General features: G+C 31.8%; 1 protein-coding gene across 1 annotated transcript in view; it reads left to right on the top strand.

Moving 5' to 3' along the window:
• LOC128191702 (uncharacterized) overlaps nt 1-27,186 on the top strand; it is an 87,880-nt gene that overhangs the window by 17,424 nt on the left and 43,270 nt on the right. The window contains exons 2-6 of the mRNA XM_052863909.1: nt 1,957-2,049; nt 10,692-10,796; nt 25,453-25,494; nt 25,626-25,703; nt 25,795-25,935. Coding sequence (XP_052719869.1) covers nt 1,957-2,049; nt 10,692-10,796; nt 25,453-25,494; nt 25,626-25,703; nt 25,795-25,935 — 459 coding nt within the window. The remainder of the gene's footprint in view (nt 1-1,956; nt 2,050-10,691; nt 10,797-25,452; nt 25,495-25,625; nt 25,704-25,794; nt 25,936-27,186) is intronic.

Below are 27,186 nucleotides of genomic sequence, written 5' to 3' on the forward strand. Positions count from 1 at the left end.
AAAGCTGAAGCACGTAATTATAAGAGAGCATCCTCAAGAAATATAAGTTTGCCCAAACCATGATTATCAGAGGTAGAGTGAGCCACAATTATGGAGGGTTGAATTTTTTTTTCCATATAAGAAATAAATAGATATGATAATAAGAAAAGATTTTTTGAAAAATCTGGTCAAAAGCCAAAGCAACAATAGGGGGTTGATGTTTATATTGGATAAATTTGAAAATGTTTGAAGCAAGATACAGATACTTAATTTTTTATGAGATATCCCCTTTTATTAAATTATTTTGTTTATTTAATGAGTACCATGCCATTCATTATGTCTAGCATTGTCAAGTAATGTGGAAGCGTTGGGTATGTGAGCTTGCTCACTTTTTCTTTTATGTATATAGAAATACCTGTTTTCACAACTTAGTACAGAGCTGACAAATATGGGAACTTCATCAATAAAACATAGAGAGATTTCATTATTTACAAATCTAAAAAAACACGGTAAGAAAGCTTATCAATTGGTTTGCCAAGATCAAGATAAAGAAAGCACACAGACAGAACAACGTTTAAAATATATGAGGTATATAGTAACGCATATTATGTGCTATGTATAAAGAAAAAAATGTTTTCGAAAATAAGTTTTGGACAGTTAAAAAGAAAATGGTGTAGTTTTAAAAGGGTTGGATGGTTTTGGTCATTTTAAGACTGCAATAACATCCTTAAGAATAAGAATAACTCTGTATAATAATATAGCGAAATATCCAAATTTTAAGCCTAAAATATATGTATTTTTTCTTTACTAGATTATAGTTTATAATTATAGTCTGTCCCAAGATATTTATGCCGCACATTTGAACGAATTTAATATATATATATGAAAGAATTGCAAGTGAAATCGCTGAAAGGAAACATTTCGAAGACATCTTCATTGAAACATTATCGTGACCGATTTCTTACGAAGATTTATAATGGGTAATGTTTACATCTTTTTTTAATTCGAACGTCACTCGAAATTCCTCGCACAATTTTCAAAGTTATCATCCGCGTAAGTTTATATCTTTTAATGGAAAATTCCTGTAGACTTTTTATTTATTTTAAGCCGTGTATTGAAATCTGACAAGCTAGAGGGGAAGGGGGGGGGGGGGCACAGGGGAAATCTTTGGATTTTTTATACAATTGATTCAATGAACTTTGTTTGAACCCAGATGTATTTATAAATTTAGAACAATTCAAGAAAATGTGCGGCATAAATATCTTGGGACAGACTATAAACAAATTATATTAAAATATTTATTGAAGATATGATGATAATTAATTTGTTGACCACACAGCCTCCTTAACTGTACTTTCCAGTCGAAAAAAATCAGATGGTCTGCCTTGGTGCAGTTTCTTACGTGTTAAAAGTTACAAATTGCGGCGCACAAAAACCAGTTTTGGACTGATTAACCTTATTTTCACAAAAACTCTATTATAATATTAATTAGTTCCAGTAAATTTGTCAGACAATTTACTATTGTTGTAGTTGCTTTCTGATTTAGACCTTTTCTTTAAATAACACCCTATCCGACCTCGGAAAATGAAGAATGTTAAATTCTTTGCATGTAAATAAACTTCATGTACATCACTTCATTTTAAGGGGCTGGCGATGGTGTTTGAAAAATATCAGAGGCAAGTTTATTGACAATATCTGTAGTGAAATGCCCGTCAAACTTTTTGGAATCGGATATTTGTAATGAATGTGTAAAAATACAGTGTAAGATTAATTAGTCCAAAACATATTAAGTTTTCCATATCTTAAGTATGAAGGACATTTATAAATGATATATTTCAATATGTTACCACAATTTTTGATAAAGTAAAATTGTTAAATGTAATTACTACTAGTATTAAACTTCCATTATGATGAAATTTCTATATTGCTACACTGTATTCACATTTTTATGATAATATTTTAATATTGGCTTGACAGATTGCAGAAAGAAAATGACGAATGCAAAAAAATACAAGAACTATCAGTTGAAAGGGAGAAAAAACTCAAAGAACAGCAAGAAGAATTGGAAAAGTACGCATACATTTGTAACTAGCTTTTATTTTTTAAATGCACTAAAATCTAATACGCATGAATCGGCCATTTAAAGTGTATCTATGGAGTATTTTTATATACTGAACCAAAGTTTTCTAAGTGCTCACGAATTACAATGTATTGAAGTGTGTAAGAACGATGTGTGAGGGACTAGGGCTGAGTTTCACAAAACTGTCGTTAAGATTTATCACGATACATATTTTAAGATTGTAAAAAGATCTGACTTGTGACAATCATAAAATATATCAGATCCATTTCACAAAACTATTCTAAGTATTAGAAATCTCAAAACAGTTCATAAAACAAACCTAATTCTTAAATATATTAAAATATATTAAAATAATAATTACTATTTGTTTTCATTTTGTCTATAATTTTCATATAAGCTTTCTTATGCTCTAAAACCTCCATTAAATGAATGTCTTTTACATCTTTTGCTGAACTAAGATGTCCAAAGTCATAAGTTAGTTAGATCTTAGTCATAAGATACTTCTGTGTCTTATGTATTAATAACGCGGTCAGTGATTCAATTCGAAAATTATACGACTACTAGCTGAAAAAATGGCCGAGATAGTAATTTTGTTTCTTCGCACATTGAACAAAATGCTCATTATTCAAATATTTTAGCTAAGTAGTCTAGTTGACAACCCTTACGAAACAAAACACACAATTTAACACTCAAATATCAGTCTATCTTTCTACAAAATAAAGAATTTACATTAAAATTATCGAATAACTATGATCGTTGATTTGGACACATGTCCAAGCAAACAAGTCTTTTGAACTGTAAAGGACTATATATGGTATGGGCCTAAAATGGCCCCCTAAAGGGAATATCATTATTTTACTGTAATTCTTTGTTTTCTTTGTAAAGATATATATGTGATGTTTTTACTTAATGTTCATTTTGATTCAAGTGCCAACAATTTAGAAATACGGCATTGTAAGGACAACCTTTTCCCGCCATTTTTGCATTTTTGCTTAAAAGAGCTTGTTTTCAAGCAGTTTTTCTTTCAGGAAACATAGAGCGCATGCTTGAACCATCAAAATATTTTAATCAGAGATGTATATAGGTAAGTCTAATAAATTACAAAAAATTTGTCCTGGTTCAAGCATGCGCTGTTGCAACCACTATTGAAATAAAACCACTATTGAAATAAATTATTTCAATACTGGTTGGGAATGCATTTCATTAGAAAAATTACTTTGCAACCACTATTGAAATAAAACCACTATTGAAATAAATTATTTTAATACTGGTTGGGAATGTATTTCATTTGAAGAATCACTTTACAACCGCTATTGAAATACATCCACTATTAAAAACAAAATATTGAAATAGTGTTCAAGGATGTATTCCATTTTGAAAATCAATTTACAGACACTGTTGAAGTACAACTACAATTAAAATTATTTTTTCAATCGTAGCCTAGAATGAATTTCTTTGTTAATATTTCTTTGAAAATTTATATTTTTTTCTTTAGATTTCTCTTCTACAAACATATCATGTCCTATGATATTATTGTGAACATCTTGTAAATTGCCAGAGCTTCTATTCAAACTCCCTGTATATTGAATAATAATTTATTGATAAATATTATTATAAATATCACTATTGATATAATTTTTTTCAATAGGGGTTGGGGGTTTATACACTACGACCACTATTGAAATATATTATTTCAACAGTGGTTAAGGATGCGATTCATTTCAACCACTATTGAAATAATTTATTTCAATAGTGGTTGGAGATACCTTTCATTTCAACCACTATTGAAATAAAGTATTTCAATATTGGTTGATGATGCATTTAAGTTTTATGTCTATTATTATGTCTGTTTTTAACACTTTCCTTTCTGCTAGGGGAGTTTCTTAAGAAAAGAAGTATGTGTTATGAGATGATGAATTCCTTTTTGATTATGATATTCTTTGATTTACCTCTATATGGTCATGTTTCCCATACCACCTGTCATCTTAAACCGAAAGTGTAATACACAGTCGGAATAATAGGCATTAAAATAACATCCTGCTACTACTGAAATATTTTATTTCAATAAAGGTTGTAATGAACCGCATCCTTAACCACAATTGAAATATATTATTTCAATAGTGGTTGTAAAGAAATGCATGCTTAACCACTATTGAAATAATTTATTTCAATAGTGGTTATAATGAAACGCATACCCAACCACTATTGAAATAATTATTTCAATAGTGGTTATAATGAAACGCATACCCAACCACTATTGAAATAATTTTTTTCATTCAATATTGGTCTTAATGAAGTACATCCCCAACCATTATTGAAATTATTTATCTTAATAGTGATATTCATTATTACATAAATCTATAAGGATATATAATCTATTAATTATTTTTTAATATACAGGGGTTTTGAATAGAAGTTCTGGCAATTTACAACGTTGTCTTTTAGTAGAAATAATTTACAATTTCCATAAACATGATATATCTATAGAAAGAGAAAGGTAAACAAAAATATGAAAACAATTCTATGTGTTAATCTGCGAGGATTGGTTTTTTTCTGCACAACAGTGAAAATCCTAAAATAATTACATTTATATACAGTTTTCATTATTATTACCGTAAATTATGCAAGTCTTTAGTACCTTAATTGTGTATTTGAATTGTTTTTAGATAAAAAGAAATGAATATGCATGTCTGCGATAATTGGTTATTTACTTCTACACAGCAGTGAAAATTGTAACATATTTGTGTATTTGATATTATTCGTTAGATTTCGTGCATTTCAAAATAGTTTGCAAATATGATATAAAACTTCTTTCTTTCCAAATGTGTTACATAATAGTGATTAAATAGTTATATTTATTAGTAATTCATTCCCATCTACGATTAAGAAAAATAAATTTAATAGTAGTTGAACTTTAATGGTGTCTGTAAAGTAGTGTTTTTTATCATGAAATACATCCCCAACCTCTATTAAAATCATTACTTGGTTGTATTTCAATAGTGGTTGCAAAGTGATTTTTTTTAATGAAATACGTCCCCAACCACTATTGAAATAATTTATTTCAAAAGTGGTTTTATTTCAATAGTGGTTGCAAGGTGATTTTTCTAATGAAATACATTCCCAACCACTATTGAAATAATTTATTTCAATAGTGGTTTTATTTCAATAGTGGTTGCAACAATGCGCTCTATATTTCCCATTCGTAAAAAGATGTGAAAAATGTCAATTTTCGTCTGATTTTGATTGAATTATAGAAATAGCGTCACTTCTGACGTCATATACAGCAAGTGAGTGCAAATAAACCAAATATATATGTGAAAAATATATTTTATATCAACTCTTCTAAATTATAACATAACATGTTTTTGTACCCGAAACACTGAAATAGTGAATTATGGGGGCCAAATTTAACTCTTATCATATATATATTTCAACCAAATTTGGCACAAAGCATCCTTATGGAAAGGCAAATATAAATTGCAGAAATGAAAGACCGATCTTGATTCAAAGCGGAGAAAACCTCGAAACTGTAGAAAAATGGAGTGCATTTTTAAAAATCTTCTTCTCAAGAACTACTAAGTCAAATTCAACGTAATTTAGCATAAATCATCCTTATGGGAAGGAAAAAATAAAATGCAAAAATTAAAGGCTAATTCTGTTTCAAATTTGAGTAATTTACGAAAGTAATAATAAGACAGAGAGAATGGGGTCAATCAGTTAAACTTCGGGCTCGATATTTCATATATCGAAAACCAGTTTAGAGGACCAGTCAATGTTAGAAGCAGCCATCTTGAAGTTGAACGGAGATTAATTTAATTTGGTTGTTGTGCAACAGTTTACGTGCGAAGGGAAAATTTGAAACATCCAAAATATATTTGTGCCGTTTATGTGAAGTAAATTGAGGTTAAATATTTCAGTGCGTTGACATTTTCATTTGTGACGGTGGTTTTACATTGTAGCTTGTTTTGATTTTCGTTTAGCATGTTTAGTTTCTTTTTTGTAACTTGAGAGGAACTATCGTATTTATTTTAGAATTTAAAATTTTTACGTGTAGACCGGTAAATCAGACAGCTGATTGTTTACATGTACCTGCGCACAATCTGATGCACTAACAACATATCATAGAATATTATTCATTATGTTGGTACATGTCATTCGGTACGATTTCTACGTAATGGTTGATTAATGTTTTATTAAAATGCTCAGCAATTTTAATCTAAACGGAGACTATTCTCGCTGCTAGAAATATATCAAAGTACTGAAGAACTGACGGGAGTTGATTTTGTCGATGTTTATTTATTTTAAAATCAATGATATTTTGCATGACAAGTACATGTAGTTTCTAATTTGAATTATATACGCACATTTTTATAATATGAATTTTTGGACTTTTTCGACAAGAATGTCGAGAAACCCCCATATGAATCATGTTAAATAATATTTTTTGATAAAATAATTCAATCAAACTATGTATCAGTAATAGAAATATTTCTCGAAAATTGTATGGATCCAAGCAATATTGAACTCTTCTCTCGTTCAATCAAACGCTCGACTGACACCGTAAATCTCCGACAAGGATTTACGGAGACAGCCGAGCGTCGAGTTGAACGAGACTATATTGAACTCTGGCGTAGGAATACATACGACTACAAAAATATTTAAATTGTTCGTACCATTTAAAATCTGACTATTTTCAAGGTATTTATAAATACGTTTCCTTGAAAAACAATGCTTCAGCATACATTACATTGAATTTATCGATTATTTTCAAGAACTAAGTCTTGTCAGCGGTGATGATTTGTGCTGAGGTCCAAACACTGTTTCACTTTCGGGTTGTCTGAGTAACTGCATAGGAGAGTTGATTAAAATCAACTCCCAAAAAGTATACATATATGATGAAAAATAAATTGTTTTTTTTCCCTATGTTTTAGTGCATTTTTCTCTTGTTTTAATTGTTTACAAATTTCTTTAATTTTACTAACCTGCATCTTCGGTCTACTTTGCTCCCCATCAAACCTTGGCGAATTTCATTACGAAAACTTGGTGATGTGGTGGCGCTATCTAGCGAGCAACTTGAGTTGAGCCCCTTGCATGTTTACATTTCAATCGAATTAAACATCGGGTTATATACACACCTCGGCATTAATACAACTTGAAAACATGTTGACTACCGGATATTGGAACATAATTAACGATGCTTTTAAATACGAATTAAGTTATAACCTAGGGAAAACACGGAATGTTTTATTCATATTGTTTTATAAGGACCTGTACCGGGAGTGAAAAAGTCGCTGAGATTTATATGAAAGCTTTCATGTCATAAAACCAGGTATCGTTGTTGTGAATATTGCGGACCAAAAGAAATTAAATAAAACAGAGCTCATTGAACCTTTAAAAGCAATAAGCAGGAACGTATATACTGACAGGATAGGCAACTTCTACATTCGCCATGTTTACTTCCCATGCTATCACGCTAGCCTTGACAAGTTTGTAGAACTATGTTCAATCCCAGTAAAATATACAGGTTTTTAAAGCGATCTGGTTCGACCATCGTTGGGGAGGCACTGTACTCGAGAACTTGTGTCACAACTTGTTATAAGCACCGAATGTTTTATCAAAGATCACACGTGTTTTCTTTTAAAGTTTATATTTACAAGTACTGCGATTGGATCAGCTACTTGAGGCTGCAGCCAATCATACAACGGAGCTTGTCACCGAGTTTTCGTAATGAAATCCGCCAAGGGTTTATGGGGAGCAAAGTGGACCGAAAACCCTTGGCTAGCGAAGATGACTAAAATGAGAGTCAAGCTTTGAGTTACAATCAAAATACAGAGCTTTGCGCACAATGCTACTTTATGTTTGTACACAAAGATAAGGTCATGCTTTAGCTCGTTTATATTTTAAATGCAGCTATGCTGAATAAGAAATACCAAGTTTAAAAATCTTAAATGAATGTAATCAGCTCATGTGAACAAAAACATGACCCAAACCAAGCTATGTATCTTGCTTATAATTCTACGATTGACGCTGAAATTTTGGTTGATCAATAGAAATGTCTTGCTAAAAGGATCATATGCTGTAACATCTTTCTGGTGACCCTTCTTCAACGATGAATTGCATAAAATCTACACAAATTTTTGATAGTTTTTCGAACACAAGTAAATGAAAACGACGTCTTTTAAATAGTTTCCATAGTCCTGACACATTATCATAATGAGGATAAAAGCATTATCGATGTTCTTAAAAAATATTGCGACAAAAAAACATTTTTTTTTTAAAGATGAAAATAATGGGTGGGCCTAAGTACAATAGAGCGACATGCTTGCCAATACATTAATTTGAATTATTGTATAGCTCTTTAACATATGTGACAACATTTTACAGTTACGTTCAGTCTTCAATCAAGTGAGTATGGATATGAAACGTCACACAAAATGAATTCATGCCTGGTAAATGACAATTGTTTATAATGGAGAAGGCCAATTAAATTTTTTGATGTTTTTAATTTGAGGAATTTAGCGCGTTCATTCTGGTGCATTGAGGTAAACATTTCTTCTTTCACATATATGATTTTTTTAAATAAACTACAATAACTAGTAAGTAGTGGAGGGAGAAAATGTACCTTGATGCTCACCTGTATTTTAATCGTTTTATAAAGTGATTGGGGGGCTAAAATAAAGGGAACTGGATGTTAACCGTAAACACCAACTGAAAATTTAGTTATTTATATTGCATATGATCTTATTTTCGGTAAAAATGTTATTCCATAAAGGGAAATATGTCAAAGATTAAGTATATGCAAAAATAAGTGTAAATTCGAATATTAATTTTTCGTTAATCTACTGAGGGGCACATGGTACAATATCCTTTGAACTCCCATATCAAGCCAATGTTGCTCAGGTGAGCAATGTGGCCCATTGGGCCTCTTGTTTAAAAGTTTTTTAGAGTTTTTTTTCATTACTTCACTTAGTGTATTTTATTTTAATTTGTCATTATACACTCACTTTAAAAATAATTGTTTTTGGAAACATAAAAAATATGGCTGAAAAGCTTTACCTGATAAAATGATTCATAAAGTATTGTTCTAGCTACACAAGGAAAAATTAGCTGCTTGACTAATTAAATACACAACCCTTTAAATAGCATTTTAGTCAGGTGCTCTACCACTGAGTTAAGAAAGTTGGTCTTCACAATCCATATAGGTCACACATCTTCAGTATAAAAACTGAATGCCTGATCTATATAATACTTCTGCTTGCGTGTTTTCTTAGTAATTATTCATATATAACATCATTTAAAAACATAATCACAATTAAAATGTAGTATTGTTTACCTACAAATAATTTTTTGTATCATCTTATAAATAAAAAGACAACTGTTAATTGCTCTTCAAATAATACTTGAATTAAACATACATATAGTGATTACTTGTATGAATGGATTCAGAACTGCAAATAAATATAACTTGCATGAAAAAGGAGCATACATATACATATTTAAAGGGTTCTGATAAGGAAGGAAATAGTTAAGACTTGAATATGTTGGGCTGTTTAGTTACACAAAAATACTTTAACCAAGAAATTGCTGAGTAAGAACCAATATTCAAAGAAACATAAAGTTTACCTCTTGACAACATAGTTACATTTCCACTGCTCTCAAATGGATCTTCTTGTGAAAAAATTAACAAGTTACGAGTAAAGAAAAAGTACTTTAGAAAATGCGATTTGTGAAAACAGCATAGAAGCAATATAACATAGTAAACAGTCATTTTTACCCTGTTGCAATCGTAAAGATTATAGATAGGCCACAATAAATAAAATCGCCTGCACTGATAAAGACATTTTAAATCATTACACAAAGTATGCAAAGACATATTCTTTACTTTCATTTTGAAACAACAATTTATCATAAATAATGTGGGATCCACAGAAATATTACATACATTGTACATATATTCCAACAATTTCTCTATCATTGTACAGTACCGATCAGACCCAATCTAGCAGAAAGTAAACCCAAAGTAAACCCTGGGTTTACTTTCTGGGTTTACTCTGGTTTACTAGAGTGGGCCCAGAGTAAACCCAGAGTAAACCCCAAGTAAACCCAGAGTGGACACAGAGAGTAAACCCCGATTAGAAGTATACCCTGAAAGCAGACGCTACATGTGTATTCGAAATATACAAGGGGCAAGAAACACAGGCCGTGAGATGATCGGTACTGTAAGTGTTAAAACAACAACGTAAGAAGTCAATATAGAATGAAGCTACACATACATGTACAGCACTATGGTTGTTTCTTGCTTCTTGATTATCTTTTCCTATCATTTCTCATTTTACAACAATCATAAGTATTTTGAGAATAATGTTCGAGCACTTATACTTCCGCAATAAATTTCACAGCATCTTTATAAATTGCGGACTCGTCTGGAGGGTAAGTCTAATTAACGTTAATTTGAACATTTTGGATATATTACAGACTTTGCAATTAAATGAAACCATACCAAACACATCTGCAGGGTTTATTAAATTTAAACACAGTTTACATTGTATTCGTATTATTATTATTTATTATAATTATTTATTAAGTAATTTTAAATATGGTTTAGGCATGTTTTCCCTTTCTTTATTTTCAGGATGCATAGAGAACTTGAAAAATATAAAAAAGACAATAATATATTAAGAAAAAAAGCTGATGAAAAGGAGGACAGTATAAGGGAACTTCAGAAAAAGCTAGACCAGTAAGTAAATGGGCTGTATAAAATAATTCTTACAAATAAGACTGTTACAGGTACATCATATAATACAATATTATTCTGACAAAGGCAGTCGAGTTGCATGAACTTCTAAATGCATGAATGCTGGTTGTAGAGACTTATTATTCATTAGAAGTCGAAAGCACACATGGCAGTATTTGAAGATAAAAAGGGAATTACATGTATATATTTTGATGATTTTATGTCCTATTAAACGAATGTATAGACTGTAGTGTCGGCAGAATTTATGCATTTGCAGTATCTTACATGTAGGATCTTGGTTACATGTAGCTTTTAAAAAGAGAATCATAATTGGCATACTTATATAATAAAAAATTAACATTAATATACCCTATTGCTTTAACTGTGATTTTGACTTTTATTACAAACAATATCCGTTTTATGTCACAAACCATGATCGACCTGACCTGAAGGCATTTGGCATGTTTAAAGATTTATTCTATTTTACATAATTTATTCAGCAAATTTAAAAATTCAATTTGGCTCGACATGCTCTTTGAAAATAACACATTGTACACAACTTATAGAACAATGTTTTCCTTCATTAAGGTAAGCTTTATTAATATAACTTGTGAAATACATGTACCTTTCAATAATATCATGTTATATAAAAAGGTGCAGACTGTGAAACGTATCAAGGCACACGGATATATTTCTTCCGTTTTATGTCTCCCCTTTCAAAGGGGAGACATATTGTTTTTGTCGACTTTCTTTTTCTTCTTATTTAAGGTCTTCCGTTTCCAACGGAAGACCTTATTGTTATTCTTCGGTTTCTTTTTAGGGTCTTCCGTTTCCAACGGAAGACCCTCTTGTTATTCTACGGTTTCTTTTTAGGGTCTTCCGTTTCCAACGGAAGACCCTCTTGTTATTCTACGGTTTCTTTTTCTTTATTAGGGTCTTCCGTTTCCGACGGAAGACCCTCTTGTTATTCTATTGTTTCTTTTCCTTATTATTATTTTATTTTTTATTTTTTTTCTGACTTTTTTCGAACGCTATTTCTCGTGAACTACTCGACCGATTTGCATGAAATTTACAGGACATATTGAGCATCAAACGTACTTGATATTATAAAAATTTTGGCTGATGACGTCACTTCCGGTTTGAGATTCTGAGGATTTAGTGAATTTTTCAGGACCATTTTGTCCACGTAACTCCTCAAAAAGTAATTGTGATAGAAACGTGAAATTTTCAGGGATTGTAGATGAATGTCTGTAGATGATCCTATTTATTTGATATTTTGAAAAATGCGCAAAGCGCCGACGCTCGCCCGAGCTCAAAAATTGGCACCAATATTTTTAACGTAATTTTCGCACATTTTCTGTTCTAGCTTTTAATGTGTAAATATTTTGTTAAGACATGTAATGCAAAAGTTGTTCAAATTTACTACGACTTTCGTTTGATTCCAAGAAAAAGGGGCTGGCTTCTCAAATTAGGGGCCAAAAGGGCTCTAAAGTATTTTTGCAATAACTCTTTACTGAACAAATATTTGTTATCAATTATAGAAGCAAAAATGTTTATTGTACAGCTGTTTATCTATACAGTACCATATCTAAGTCATATTTTACGTAATTAGGGGTTTCAAGGGGCCAGAAGTCCTAAAATTCGATCATTAATATATGAAAAAGGAGAAATATTTTGAAAAGCATTGTAGAACAAAAGTTGCTTAAAATAATGTTCTGTACAATATGCCACCTTAATTTTTTTTGTTCATGACCCCATTTAGGAGATAAAGGGCCGGCCCCTAAAACACATTTGTAAAGATATCCTAAGATCGGTTAACATTTCGTGAACACTTGTTGAACAAAATATGTTTATTTTTGCAAGACCTTTCATTTGATATCAAGAAAAAGGGGCTGGCCCCTCCAATTAGGGGTCAAGAGGGGTCTTAAATCTTCTTACAAGAACTGTTTACTGAACAATAATTTGTTATTAATTATAGAAGCAAAAATGTTCATTGTACAGCTGTTTATCTATACAGTATCATACCTAAGTCATATATTACGTAATTAGGGGTTTCATGATGCCAGAATTTAAAACCTTGATCATTAATATCTGAAAAAGGAGAAATATTTTTAAAAGCAATGTAGAACAAAAGTTGTTCAAAATAATGTTCTGAACAATATGATACCATAAATTTTGTTGTTAGTGGCCCCGGTAAGGAGTTAATGGGTCGGCCCCTAAAATACAGTTGTTTAGATATCTCGATAACGCTTAACCACTCGTGAACATTTGAACAAAATGTTTATATAAGCGAGACCTTTTATTTGATATCAAGAAAAAGGGACTGACCCCTCAAATTAGGGGCCAGAAGGGCTATTAAGCCTTTTTTTAATAACTCTTTTCTGACCAATAATTTGATATAAATCATAAAGCGACAAAGGAGCTTTTATTAAGCTTAATTTAAAACTGAAATCCGTTTTAAAATTGGACGATGCATTACAAAATATTGGGATTTAAAAATCGAGTTTTCCGGAAATTTTGATTCCACGTTCTTGGTTAAGAAAATAGTGTTATGTTAAAAGTTAAATCAACTCGTACCTTAAATGATTCGGAAATTTTTCATTCGTACTTGAAAACATTCGGGACTTTTTTTATTAAGTCGTTCCAGATATTGTAAAGGTTTTTGTTAATTCGTTCTTGAAATCATTCAGTCATTGCTAAGTCGTACTAAGAATTATTCGATTTTTAAAAAATATTTTTTTTATTTTCTTTGTTGTTGGTTTTAGAACTTTGCTTCTTACAGGACCTTCTATCTTTACTCTCGACACCACCGGAAGACCCACTCGTTGCTTTGCAACGAGCTTTGCTCTAGTTCTTATTATTCTTTTTTTTCTTTTTCTGACTTTTTTGGAGCGTCATTTCTCAAAAACTACCCAACCGATTTGCACGAAATTTTCAGGAGTGATAGAACAACGTCGTCGCTACATATTGTTAAATTTTCAAATGATGACGTCACTTCCGGTTTCAGATATAGACGATTTTGTAAATTTTTAAGGGTCATTTTGTCCACGCATCTCCTCCGAAACTAATCAAGGTGGAAGCTTGAAATTTTCAGGGATTGTAGATGAATGTCTGTAGATGTACCCCCATGCTTCCAATTAGGAAAATTGCTCATGGCCTTGAAGCTCGCCTGAACCTGAAAATTAGCACCAAATTTTTCCACGAAATTTTTCCACATTTTCTGTAATACCTTTCGATGTGTACATATTTTGTTAAAACATGTAATGCAAAAGTTGTTTCAATTTACAAGGGCTTTCATTTGATATCAAGAAAAAGGGGCTGACCCCTCAAATTAGGGGCCAAGGGGGCTCTAAAGTCTTCTTACAATAACTCTTTACTGAACAATAATTTGTTATTAGTTATAGAAGCAAAAATGTTCAATGTACAGCTGTTTATCTATACAGTACCATATTTAAGCCATATGTTACGTAATTAGGGGTTTCAAGGGGCCAGAAGTTCAAAACTTTGATCATTAATATCTGAAAAAGGAGAAATATTTTTAAACGCAATGTAGAACAAAAGTTGCTCAAAATAATGTTCTGTACAATATGCAACCTTAAATGTTTTTGTTTATGACCCCATTTAGGAGTTAAAGGGTCGGCCCCTAAAACACATTTGTACAGATATCTCAAGAACCGTTAACATTTCGTGAACACTTGTAAAACAAAATATGTTTATATTTACGAGACCCTTCATTTGATATCAAGAAAAAGGGGCTGGCCCCTCACATTAGGGGCCAAGAGGGCTCTAATGTCTTCTTACAATAACACTTTACTGAACAATAATTTGTTATTAATTATAGAAGTAAAAATGTTTATTGTGCAGCTGTTTATCTATACAGTACCATACTTAAGTCATATATTACGTAATTAGGGGTTTCAAGGGGCCAGAATTCAAAACTTGATCATTAATATCTGAAAAAGGATAAATAATTTGAAAAGTAATGTAGAACAAAAATTGTTCAAAATAATGTTCTTAACAATATGATACCAAAAATTTTGTTGTTAGTGGCCCCGGTAAGGGGTTAAAGGGTCGGCCCCTAAAATACAGTTGTTTAGACATCTCGAGAACGGTCTACAATTCGTGAACACTTGTAGAACAAAATATGTTTATATTAAAGAGAACTTTTATTTGATATCAAGAAAAAGGGGCTGGCCCCTCAAATTAGGGGTCATGAGGGCTACTAAGTCTTTTTATAATAACTCTTTTCTGACCAATAATTTGATATTAATCATGAAGCAGCAAAGACGCTTTTTTAAAGCTTAATTTAAAACTGAATTCCTTTTTAAAATCGAACGGTGTACTACAGAGAAATCGGAGTTTAAAAATTGAGTTTTCCGGAAATTTTGATTCCGCGTCCTTGGTTTGAAAAATAGCGTAATGTTCAAAGTAAAATTAACTCGTACCAAAAATAATTGCTAAGTCGTACTTGATCACATTCGGATTTTTTTGTTAAGTCGTTCTTGAAATTGGAAAGGTTTTTGTTTAGTCGTACTTAAAATCATTCGTATTTTGTTAAGTCGTACCAGGAATAATTCGATTTTTTTCATCTTTTTATTTTAGTTACTCTTGTTATTGGTTTAAGAGCTCTGCTTCTTACAGGAACTTCCAGCTTTACTTCCGACATTAACGGAAGACCCACTCGTTGCTTTGCAACGAGCTTTGCTCTAGTTCTTTATTCTTATTAGGGTCTTCCGTTTCCAACGGAAGACCCTCTTGTTTTTCTACTGTTTCTTTCTATTATTATTATTCTTAACATTCTTTTTCTGCCTTCTTTAAAGCTTTATTTCTCAAAAACTAATCGCCCGATTTGCACGAAATTTTCCAGACTTATAGGACATCGGAGGGGATAAATGTTTTTAGTAAAAAAATTTGTTGACGTCACTTCCGGTTTCAGATATTGACGATTTTATAAATTTTTAAGGGTCATTTTGTCCACGCATCTCCTCCATAACTAATCGAGATAGAAGCTTGAAATTTTCAGGGATTGTAGATGAATGTCTGTAGATGTACCCCCCTGCTTCCAATTATGAAAATTGCTCAAGGCCTCGAAGCTCGCCTGAACCTGAAAATTAGCACCAAATTTTTTCACGAAATTTTCGCACATTTTCTGTAATATCTTTTGATGTATAAATATTTTGTTAACACATGTAATGCATAAAAGTTGTTTAATTTTGCAAGAACTTTAATTTGATATCAAGAAAAAGGGGCTGGCCCCTCAAATTAGGGGCCAAGATGGCTCTAAAGTCTTCTTACAATAACTCTCTACTGAACAATATTTTGTTATTAATTATAGAAGCAAAAATGTTCACTGTACAGCTGTTTATCTATTCAGTACAATACCTTAGTCATATATTACGTAATTAGGGGTTTCAAGGGGCCAGAAGTTGAAAACTTTGATCATTAATATCAGAAAAAGGAGAAATATTTTGAATAACACTGTAGAACAAAAGTTGTTTAAAATAATGTTCTCAACAATACGGAAACTAAAATGTTGTTGTTGGTGGCCCCGGTAAGGAGTTTAAGGGTCGGCCCCTAAAACACATTTATACAGATATCTTGAGAAAGGTTAACAATTCGTGAACACTTGTTGAACAAAATATGTTTATATTTGCAAGACCTTTAATTTGATATCAAAAAAGGGGCTGGCCCCTCATATTAGGGGCCAAGGGGGCTCTTAAGTCTTTTTATAATAACTCTTTACTGAAAAATATTTTGTTATTATTTATAGAAGCAAAAATGCTCATTGTACAGCTGTTTATCTATACAGTATCATACCTAAGTCATATGTTACGTAATTAGGGGTTTCAAGGGGCCGGAATTCAAAAATTTGATCATTAATATCTGAAAAAGGAGACATATTTTTAAAAGCAATGTAGAACAAAAGTTGTTCAAAATAATGTTCTGAACAATATGATACCATAAGTTTTGTTGTTAGTGGCCCCGGTAAAGAGTTAAAGGGTCGGCCCCTAAAATACAGTTGTTTAGATATCTCGATAACGGTTAACCATTCGTGTACATTTATAGAACAAAATATGTTTAAATTAGCGAGACCTTTTATTTGATATCAAGAAAAAGGGGCTGACCCCTCAAATAAGGGGCCAAAAGGGCTATTAAGTCTTTTTATAATAACTCTTTTCTCACCAATAATTTGATATTAATCATAAAGCAACAACGAGGCCTTTTTTATGCTTAATTAAAAACTGAAATCCGTTTTAAAATCGGACGATGCATTACAATAATATTGGGATTTAAAAATTGAGTTTTCCGGAAATTTTGATTCCACGTTATTGGTTAAGAAAATAGCGTTATGTTCAAAGTAAAATTGTTTAGTCGTATTTGAACACATTCGGATTTTTTTGTTAAGTCGTTCTTGAAATCAGAAAGGTTTTTGTAAAGTCGTCCTTAAAATCATTCGGATTTTGTTAAATCGTACCAGGAATAATTCCATTTTTTTCATCTTTTTATTATCGTTACTCTTGTTATTGGTTTAAGAGCTCTGCTTCTTACAGGAACTTCCAGCTTTACTTCCGACATTAACGGAAGACCCACTCGTTGCTTTGCAACGAGCTTTGCTCTAGTTATTCTTTTTTTTCTTTTTCTGACTTTTTTGGAGCGTTATTTCTCAAAAACTACCCAACCGATTTGTACGAAATTTTTAGGAGTGATAGAACGTCATCGTCGCTACATATAGTTAAATTTTTGCATGATGATGTCACTTCCGGTTTCAGATATAAACGATTTTGTAAATTTTTAAGGGTCATTTTGTCCACGCATCTCCTCCGAAACTAATCAAGATAGAAGCTTAAAATTTTCAGGGGTTGTAGATGAATGTCTGTAGATGTACCCCCATGCTTCCAATTAGGAAAATTGTTCAAGGCCTCGAAGCTCGCCTGAACCTGAAAATAAGCACCAAATTTTTCCACGAAATTTTTGCACATTTTCTGTAATACCTTTCGATGTGCACATAATTTGTTAAAACATGTAATGCAAAAGTTGTTTCAATTTTCACGAGCTTTCCTTCGATATCAAGAAAAAGGGGCTGAACCCTCAAATTAGGGGCCAAGGGGGCTCTAAAGTCTTCTTACAATAACTCTTTACTGAACAATAATTTGTTATTAATTATATAAACAAAAATGTTCATTGTACAGCTGTTTATCTATACAGTATCATACTTAAGTCATATGTTACGTAATTAGGGGTTTCAAGGGGCCAGAAGTTCAAAACTTTGATCATTAATATCTGAAAAAGGAGAAATATTTTTAAAAGCAATGTAGAACAAAAGATGCTTAAAATGGTGTTCTTGTCAATATGCTACCTTAAATGTTTTTGTTTATGACCCCATTTAGGAGTTAAAGGGTCGGCCCCTAAAACACATTCGTACTGATATCTCAAGAACAGTTAACATTTCGTGAACACTTGTTGAACAAAATATGTTTATATTTGCAAGACCTTAAATTTGAGATCAAGAAAAAGGGGCTGGCCTCTCAAATTAGGGGCCAAAAGGGCTCTAATGTCTTTTTACAATAACTCTCTACTGAACAATATTTTGTTATTAATTTTAGAAGCAAAAATGTTCATTGTACAGTTGTTCAACTATACAGTACCATACCTTAGTCATATATTACGTAATTAGGGGTTTCAAGGGGCCAGAACTCAAAACTATGATCATTAATATCTGAAATATTTTAAAAGGCAATGTAGAACAAAAGTTGTTCAAAACATTATTTTGAACAATATTAAACCAAAAGTGTTGTTGTTAGTGGCCCCGGTAAGGGGTTAAAGGGTCGGCCCCTAAAACACATTTGTACATATTCCTCGAGAACGGTTTACAATTCATGAACACTTGTAGAACAAAATATGTTTATATTAGCGAGACCTTTTATTTGATATCAAGAAAAAGGGGCTGGCCCCCCAAATTAGGGGGTACAAGGGTTACTTTTTATGATAACTCTTTTCTGACCAATAATTTAAAATTTATTATAAAGGAACAAAGCAGCTGTTATTAAGCTTAATTTAAAACTGAAATCCGTTTTAAAATCAGACGATGCATTAGAGAGATATCGAGGTTTAAAAATTGAGTTTTCCGGAAATTTTGTTTCCGCGTCCTTGGTTTAAAAAATAGCGTTATGTTTATAGTAAAATTAACTCGTACCAAAAATAAGTGTTAAGTCGTAATTAAACACATTTGGATTTTTTTGTTAAGTCGTTCATGAAATCAAAATGGTTTTTGTTAAATCGTACTTAAAATCATTCGGGTTTGTTAAGTCGTACCAGGAACAATTTTTTTCATCTTTTTATTTTAGTTACTCTTGTTATTGGTTTAAGAGCTCTGCTTCTTACAGGAACTTCCAGCTTTACTTCCGACATTAACGGAAGACCCACTCGTTGCTTTGCAACGAGCTTTGCTCTAGTTCCCTATTATTAAGGTCTTCCGTTTCCAACGGAAGACCTTATTGTTTTCGTACGATTTCTTTTTCCCTATTATTATTATTTTTCTTTTTTTTCTTACAATTTTTGTGCACGCGATTTCTCAGAAACGGCTCGGCCGATTTTCATGAAACTTTCAGATCTGTTAGATAATAATCAAAACCTGATAGGTTTTATATTATATTGATGACGTCACTTCCGTTTTTGAGAAATTGACGTTTTAGCGATTTTTAGGGGGGTTGCTTGTCCGTGGAACTTCTCCTAAACTATAAAAGATATCGAGTTCAAACTTTCAGGGATAGTAGACAAAAGAATGTAGATTTGTAATTTTATTTTCATTTTGATCTGTCTTGAATAGCGCCGAAGCTCGCCTGGACCCGAAAATTGAGATGGAAAAAACGTTGAAATTTTTTCTGGTTTTCTTTAATTATCTCTTTTCTGAAAACTATTTTGTTAAGACATGTAATGTAAAAAAAGTTTCTATTTACAGGACCTTTTCTTTGAAATCAAGAAAAAGGGGCTGGCCCCTCAAATAAGGGGTCCAAAGGGCTCTCAAGTCTTTAATCTGTAGCCCTTTACTGAGACATATTTTGTGAAAGGTTATAGAAGCAAATATGTTTATCTTACAGTTATGTATCCAACCAATGTAATGATTTCTTTATGTGTTTCGTAATTAAGGGTTTTTAGGGGCCAAAAGTCAAAAATTTCGATCACCCATATCTCAGAAAGGAAAAATATTTTGTAATGCAATACAGAAGAAAAGTTGTTCAAATTAATGTTCTTAACAATATGCAACCTTCAAAATTTCGTTAAACGACCCCTTTAAGGAGATAAGGGATCGGCCCCTAAAACCTTCTTTGTCATATATCTCCAGAACGGTATCGGTTTTCTAAACACTTGTTGAACAAAATTTGTTTAAATTTAAATGACCTTTCATTTAATATCAAGAAAAAGGGGCTGGCCCCTCAAATAAGGGGATCAAAGGGCTCTAAAGTCTTTAATCTGTAGCCCTTTACTGAGAGATATTTTGTGAAAGGTTATAGAAGCAAATATGTTTATCTCACAGTTATGTATCCAACCAATGTAATGATTTTATTATGTGTTACTTAATTAAGGGTTTTTAGGGGCCAAAAGTCCAAAATTTCGATCACCCATATCTCAGAAAGGAAAAATATTTTGAAATGCAATATGGAAGAAAAGTTGTTCAAATTTATGTTCTTAACAATAAGCAACCTTCAACATTTTGTTAAACGGCCCCTATAGGGAGATACAGGATCGGCCCCTAAAACCTTCTTTCTCATATACCTCCAGTACAATATCTGTTTTCTAAACACTTGTTGAACAAAATTTGTATAGAATTCAATGACCTTTCATTTAATATCAAGAAAAAGGGGCTGGCCCCTCAAATAAGGGGATCAAAGGGCTCTAAAGTCTTTAATCTGTAGCCCTTTACTGAGAGATATTATGTGAAAGGTTTTAGAAGCAAATATGTTGTTCTCACAGTTATGTATCCAACCAATGTAATGATTTCATTATGTGTTACGTAATTAAGGGTTTTTAGGGGCCAAAAGTCCAAAATTTCGATCACCCATATCTCAGAAAGGAAAAATATTTTGTAATGCAATACCGGAGAAAAGTTGTTCAAATTAATGTTCTTAACAAAATGCAACCTTCAAAATTTCGTTAAACAGCCCCTTTAAGGAGATAAGGGATCGGCCCCTAAAACCTTCTTTCTCATATATCTCCAGAACAATAATGAATTTTTAAACACTTGTTAACAAAATGTGTTCAGAATTAAATGTCTTTTCATTTGATTCCAAGAAAAAGGGGCTGGCCCTTTAAATTAGGGGATCAAAGGGCTCTTAAAGAATTTTATCTATAGCCCTTTAATGAGAGCCATCTTGTGAAAGGTTATTAAAGCTAGATTAAGTATAATACGTCTACATATCCTAACAACACAGGATGAATCACTGCCATTCAGTCAACTGAATGTTAACTGAAAGCTCTGGAAAGGTGACTGAATGACACAGCTATGCCATTCAGTTACCGTTCAGTCACATTTCAGTTAACTGAATGGCAGAGGTTCATCCTGTGCAATATGATGATTTGCTCTTGCGTTACCCAATTAGGGTTTTTAGGGACCAGATGTAACAAGTTTAATATTTTCAATCTTATTTGGAAGAAATGCAAGTATTTTAAAAAGCAATGTAATAGAACTAAAAAGCAATACTTTAAAGCATTAGTACTTCACTCCTTTTTCCATATCATGTTTTGATGTCGAAAATCAAAAGTCGATGATGTCATATTTTCTTCTAAAAATCGGACGGAAGACCTCCTCGTTGCTCGCAACGAGATCGTGTCTAGTTTTTATTCTTTTTTTTTCTTCCCATTTTTGTGCACGCGATTTCTCAAAAACGGCTCAACCGATCTCCATCAAATTTTCAGATGTGATAGATAGTGGTCTGAACCTGATAGCAAATTTTTTGCATTGATGACGTCACATCCGTTTTTTAGATATTGCGATGTTTCTAATTTTTATATGGGTATTTTGTCTGCGGCCGTTCTCCTAAACTATAAGAGATTTTGAGCTCAAATTTCTACGGTTGGTAAAGGAAAGATTGAAGTTTTGCATGATTGTTGTTTTGTATGTTTAGCACTATTGGCGCCAAAGCTCGCTGTGGCTCGAAAATTGACATTAAAAAAGCGTCGTTAATTTTTGTGCTTTTATCTCTTTATCTCTTTTCTGGAAAATATTTTGTTAAAACATGTAATGTAAAAAAAGTTGATATTTACAAGACCTTTCTGCTGATATCAAGAAAAAGGGACTGGCCCCTAAAATTAGGGACCTTGAAGGCTCTAAAGTCTGTTACCCATAGCTCTTCACCAAGGGATATTTTGTAATAAATAATAGAAGCAAATATGTTTATCCCACAGTTATGTATTCAAGCAATGTAATGATTTTATCATGTGTTACGTAATTAAGGGATTTTAGGGGCCAAAAGTCCAAAATTTCGATCACCCATATCTCAGAAAGGAAAAATATTTTGTAATGCAGTACAGAAAAAAAGTTGTTCAAAATGATGTTGTTAACAAAATGCAACCGTCAAAATTTCGTTAAACGGCCCCTAAAAGGAGATAAGGGACAAGCCCCTAAAACCTTCTTTCTCATATATCTCCAGAACGGTAACGAATTTCTAAACACTTGTTTAACAAATTTTGTGTAGAATTAAATGACCTTTTATCTGATATCAACAAAAAGGGGCTGGCCCCTCAAATTAGGGGACCAAAGGGCTCAAAAGTCTTTAATCTGTAGCCCTTTACTGAGAGATATTTTGTGAAATGTTATAGAAGCAAATGTGTTTATCCTGCAGTTTTGTATCAAAGCAATGTATTGGTTTTGTCATGTGTTTTATAATGAGGCGTTTTTAGGGGCCAAAAGTCCCAAATTTTGATCACCCATATCTCAGAAAGGAAAAATATATTGAAATGCAGTACAGAAGAAAAGTTGTTCAAAATGATGTTCTTAACAATATACAACCTTCAAAATTTCGTTAAACGGCCCCTATAAAGAGATAAGGGATCGGCCCCTAAAACCTTTTTTCTCATATATCTCTAGAACGGTAACGAATTTCTAAACACTTGTTGACAAAATGTGTTCAGAATTAAATGTCCTTTCATTTGAATCCATAAAAAGGGGCTTTTCCCTAAATTTAGGGGAGTAAAGGGCTCTAAAATCTATTATCTATAGCCCTTTAATGAGAGCCATTTTGTGAAATGTTATAGAAACAAATGTGTTTATCTTATAGTTATGTATCAAAGCAATGTAATGATTTTATCATGTGTTACGTAATTACGGGTTTTTAGGGGCTAGAAGTCCAAAATTTTGATCACCCATATCTCAGAAAGGAAATAAATTTTTTAATGCAGTATATAAGAAAAGTTGTTTAAAATGATGTTCTCAACAAAATGCAACCTTCAAAAATTCGTTAAACGGCCCCGATAAGGAGATAAGGGATCGGCCCCTAAAACCATCTTTCTCATATATCTCCAGAACGGTAACGAATTTCTAAACACTTGTTGACAAAATGGGTTCAGAATTAAATGTCCTTTCATTTGAATCCAAGAAAAAGGGACTTGCCCCTTAAATAAGGGGATCAAAGAGCTCTAAAATCTATTATCTATAGACCTTTATTGAGAGCCATTTTGTGTAAGGTTATTAAAGCTATATTAGGTATAATACGTTTATATATCCTAACAATATAATGAGTTTCTCTTGCGTTACCCAATCAGGGTTTTTAGGGACCAGAGGTAAAAGTTTGATCTTTTCTATCTTAATTGAAAGAAATGCAAGTATTTAAAAAAGCAAGAGAACTTATAAAAAGCAATACAATAAAGCATAAGTACTTAACTCATTTTTCCATAACATGTTTTGTTGTCGAAAATCAAAGTCGATGATGTCATATTTTATTCTAAAAATCGAACGGAAGACCTCCTCGTTGCTCGCAACGAGATCGTGTCTAGTCTTCTTATTCTTATTCTTCTTCATCCAAAATTTGTCCAGGCCGTAACTTAAATACCCTTTGACATTAAGACTTCAAACTTGGAACATAGGTAGATGGTATTGAGAAGGAGTGCACGCCACCAAAAGTTTAGACCTTGACCTATTTTGTTTTTCAAGGTCAAGCTTTTCATAAAAAATATTGTCCGGACCATAACACAAGACTCCTTTAACATACAGACTTTTAACTTGTATCATAGATAGATGGTATATAACCTAGTTGAACCTTACCAAAATTTTTGACCTTGACCTAGAAATTTTATTTCAAGGTCAAATTAGAAAAAACTTCATTGTTCAACTCCTAAATATACTTTGACAGAAGGACTTCAAACTTTAAACAAAGAACAATAATAATACACTTTGGTGTAATATTGAATAAAATTTAACATTGACCTTGTTTTACTCAAGGTCAAATTAAGAAAAAAATAATAAAATTTTGTCTGGGTCATAACTTTAATACCCTTTGACATTAAGACTTCAAACTTGGAACATAGGTAGATGGTATTGAGAAGGAGTGCACACCACCAGAAGTTTTGACCTTGACCTATTTTGTTTTTCAAGGTCAAGCTTTTCATAAAAAATATTGTCCGGACAATAACACAAGACTCCTTTAACATACAGACTTTTAACTTGTATCATAGATAGATGGTATATAACCTAGTTGAACCTTACCAAAATATTTGACCTTGACCTAAAATTTTTATTTCAAGGTCAAATTAGAAAAAACTTCATTGTTCAACTCCTAAATATACTTTGACAGAAGGACTTCAAACTTTAAACCAAGAATAATAATAATACACTTTGGTGTAATATTGAATAAAATTTGACCTTGACCTTGTTTTACTCAAGGTCAAATTAAAAAAAATAATAAAATTTTGTCTGGGTCATAACTTTAATACCCTTTGACATTAAGACTTCAAACTTGGAACATAGGTAGATGGTATTGAGAAGGAGTGCACACCACCAGAAGTTTTGACCTTGACCTATTTTATTCTTCAAGGTCAAGCTTTTCATAAAAAATATTGTCCGGACTATAACACAAGACTCCTTTAACATACAGACTTTTTACTTGTATCATGGATAGATGGTATATAACCTAGTTGAACATTACCAAAATTTTTGACCTTTTTCATTTCAAGGTCAAATTAGAAAAAACTTCATTGTTCAACTCCTGAATATACTTTGACAGAAGGACTTCAAACTTTAAACAAAGAACAATAATATTACACTTAGGTGTACTATTGATTTATATATGACCTTAACCATGTTTTACTCAAGGTTAAATTAAGAAAAAGATAATAAAATTTTGTCCTGGTCTGGGTAACATATAGCTGACATCATTCTTTTTCAATTGTTAAATTTGCCCCATATTACAATCCTTGGGGAGAAGGGGAGACATGTGTTTTTTTGTTAAAAAAACAATACCCACTAGTTGAATTTGTCAGTAATAGTTCAAAACAGGTGTAATTTTGGAAATGGCGATATTATATCATAATATTTATTATTATAATAGTGCTTTTGAAAGTGAATCTGAAATATCTATTATTCACTAAACGTAATTACAAAAAAAGTTTGTATTGAAATATATATACCATTAATATCTTTTTGATTCTTATTTTTTACTTTACATAGTTATCACCAACTTAAATTGGAAAGGAACCACATTTTAAGCAGGTTGGTTTGTTACACATTCCATTACGTATACATTCTTTATACACACAAGTAGCACAACTAGATGTACGCAAATAATTGAAAGTTCGATTTCATTTTATATAAACTTAATATATGTCTTTATTTCATTGAAGATTAAATTCAGTGGCGGGGGCCAGACAGAACATCCACTTTCCTGAAATAGATATTGCGGAACAAAGCAACAATAATAGGTCAACAAATCGGGAAGATTATAACAGTTTTTTCGGCTTTTTATGTATTTTATTAAATCTTTTTATGTTAATTAATTTTTCTGACTCGCAGATCGGAGGAAAATGATTCGATCTTATCAAAAGATAATAAGAATATTCAAGATCCCAAACTCCAAGCTGCTGAAGAAAAAATTCAAAGCCTTCAAACAGAAAATTCTTCATTAATATCAGCCTTGGCAAAGAAATCTACAGAGTAAGACAAGATCATATATTCCTACCATGTATAATTAAATTGATCATTTCAAATTTGCATCATTTACATAATGGACAAGCTTTGAAATTAAATTTGTAACTAATTAAATATATATTCTCAAGAAGGGGTTTTAGTTTTATGGCAATTTATAATACTGTGGTTTCATCAATATTCGTTGAATACCAATTTTCGTTCGATTTCGTTGTTTAGCTGATCCACGAAATTAAATGTTCATCGAAGTGCAATTTCTATTAATATTTTGAATTGATAGGGTAATTGGCCACGAATTTACCTAACCTTGAAACTGTGTTTTTCACTTCATCCACGAAAATTGATACCCTTGAATATTAATGAAACCAAATATATTAAAAAAATATCATTAACACAAGCTGCATATATTCATTTGTCATTTGTATTACGTCATTTTAACCAGAAACTACATTCTTAAAATACATCTTTCATAAATGTTGTTGTACAATGTATTTTACATAAAATGAATACCATACGAGCAAATAAAACAACTTGCAGAAATACAAAACAAATACAAAAGAATTAATTTACTGTGATATAATGATATTCGTCGTTATTAATTTTCGGAGATTAAATGAAAATTAGACTTTAAAGAATATGTTACTTCGTGGATTGCAATTCTAATGACTAAATCATCCAATTAGAAATTGCATTTGAATGAACATTAATTTACCAGATCTAGAACATCTTAACAACGTCATACACAAAAATGACAATCAACAAATATTGCTAAATCGTAAATTTTAACGATTTACTTTTGAACAAGTGAGCTAACAAATTGGCAATTTTATAACTTTTTAAAAATATGAGAACATGCACCCACTTCATGCATTTTTAACCCTTTTCAGTAAGGGTACACTCTGTATATCAAACCACGTGAAACCACAATGACTCTACCCGAATGAAATAGGACTTAAAACGTGTATATTGAATATTGTTCGTCTAATTGTTTAAGTGTTTTTGTTAATACAAATTAATGATAGCTACAATACTTGGGCTTTTATCGATGGAATTTATATGAAGTAAATGATTAAAACTTGTCTCTGCATTTTCCTCTGTGTTTCTACGGATGGCGTTTACAGGCATGCAGAGGGGTGTTGTCGTTTTTGGAGCAGGTGCCCTTTGTTGGCCATATCTAACGCAGCACTGTTAAGGTGTACTAGTACAAAAATATCAACATATTTAAACGTTAACAAGTAAAAGCTTTCCAAAAGGTGTGCT

The sequence above is a fragment of the Crassostrea angulata genome, chromosome 7 (assembly GCF_025612915.1).
Source record: "Crassostrea angulata isolate pt1a10 chromosome 7, ASM2561291v2, whole genome shotgun sequence".
NCBI classification, from domain to species: domain Eukaryota; kingdom Metazoa; phylum Mollusca; class Bivalvia; order Ostreida; family Ostreidae; genus Magallana; species Magallana angulata.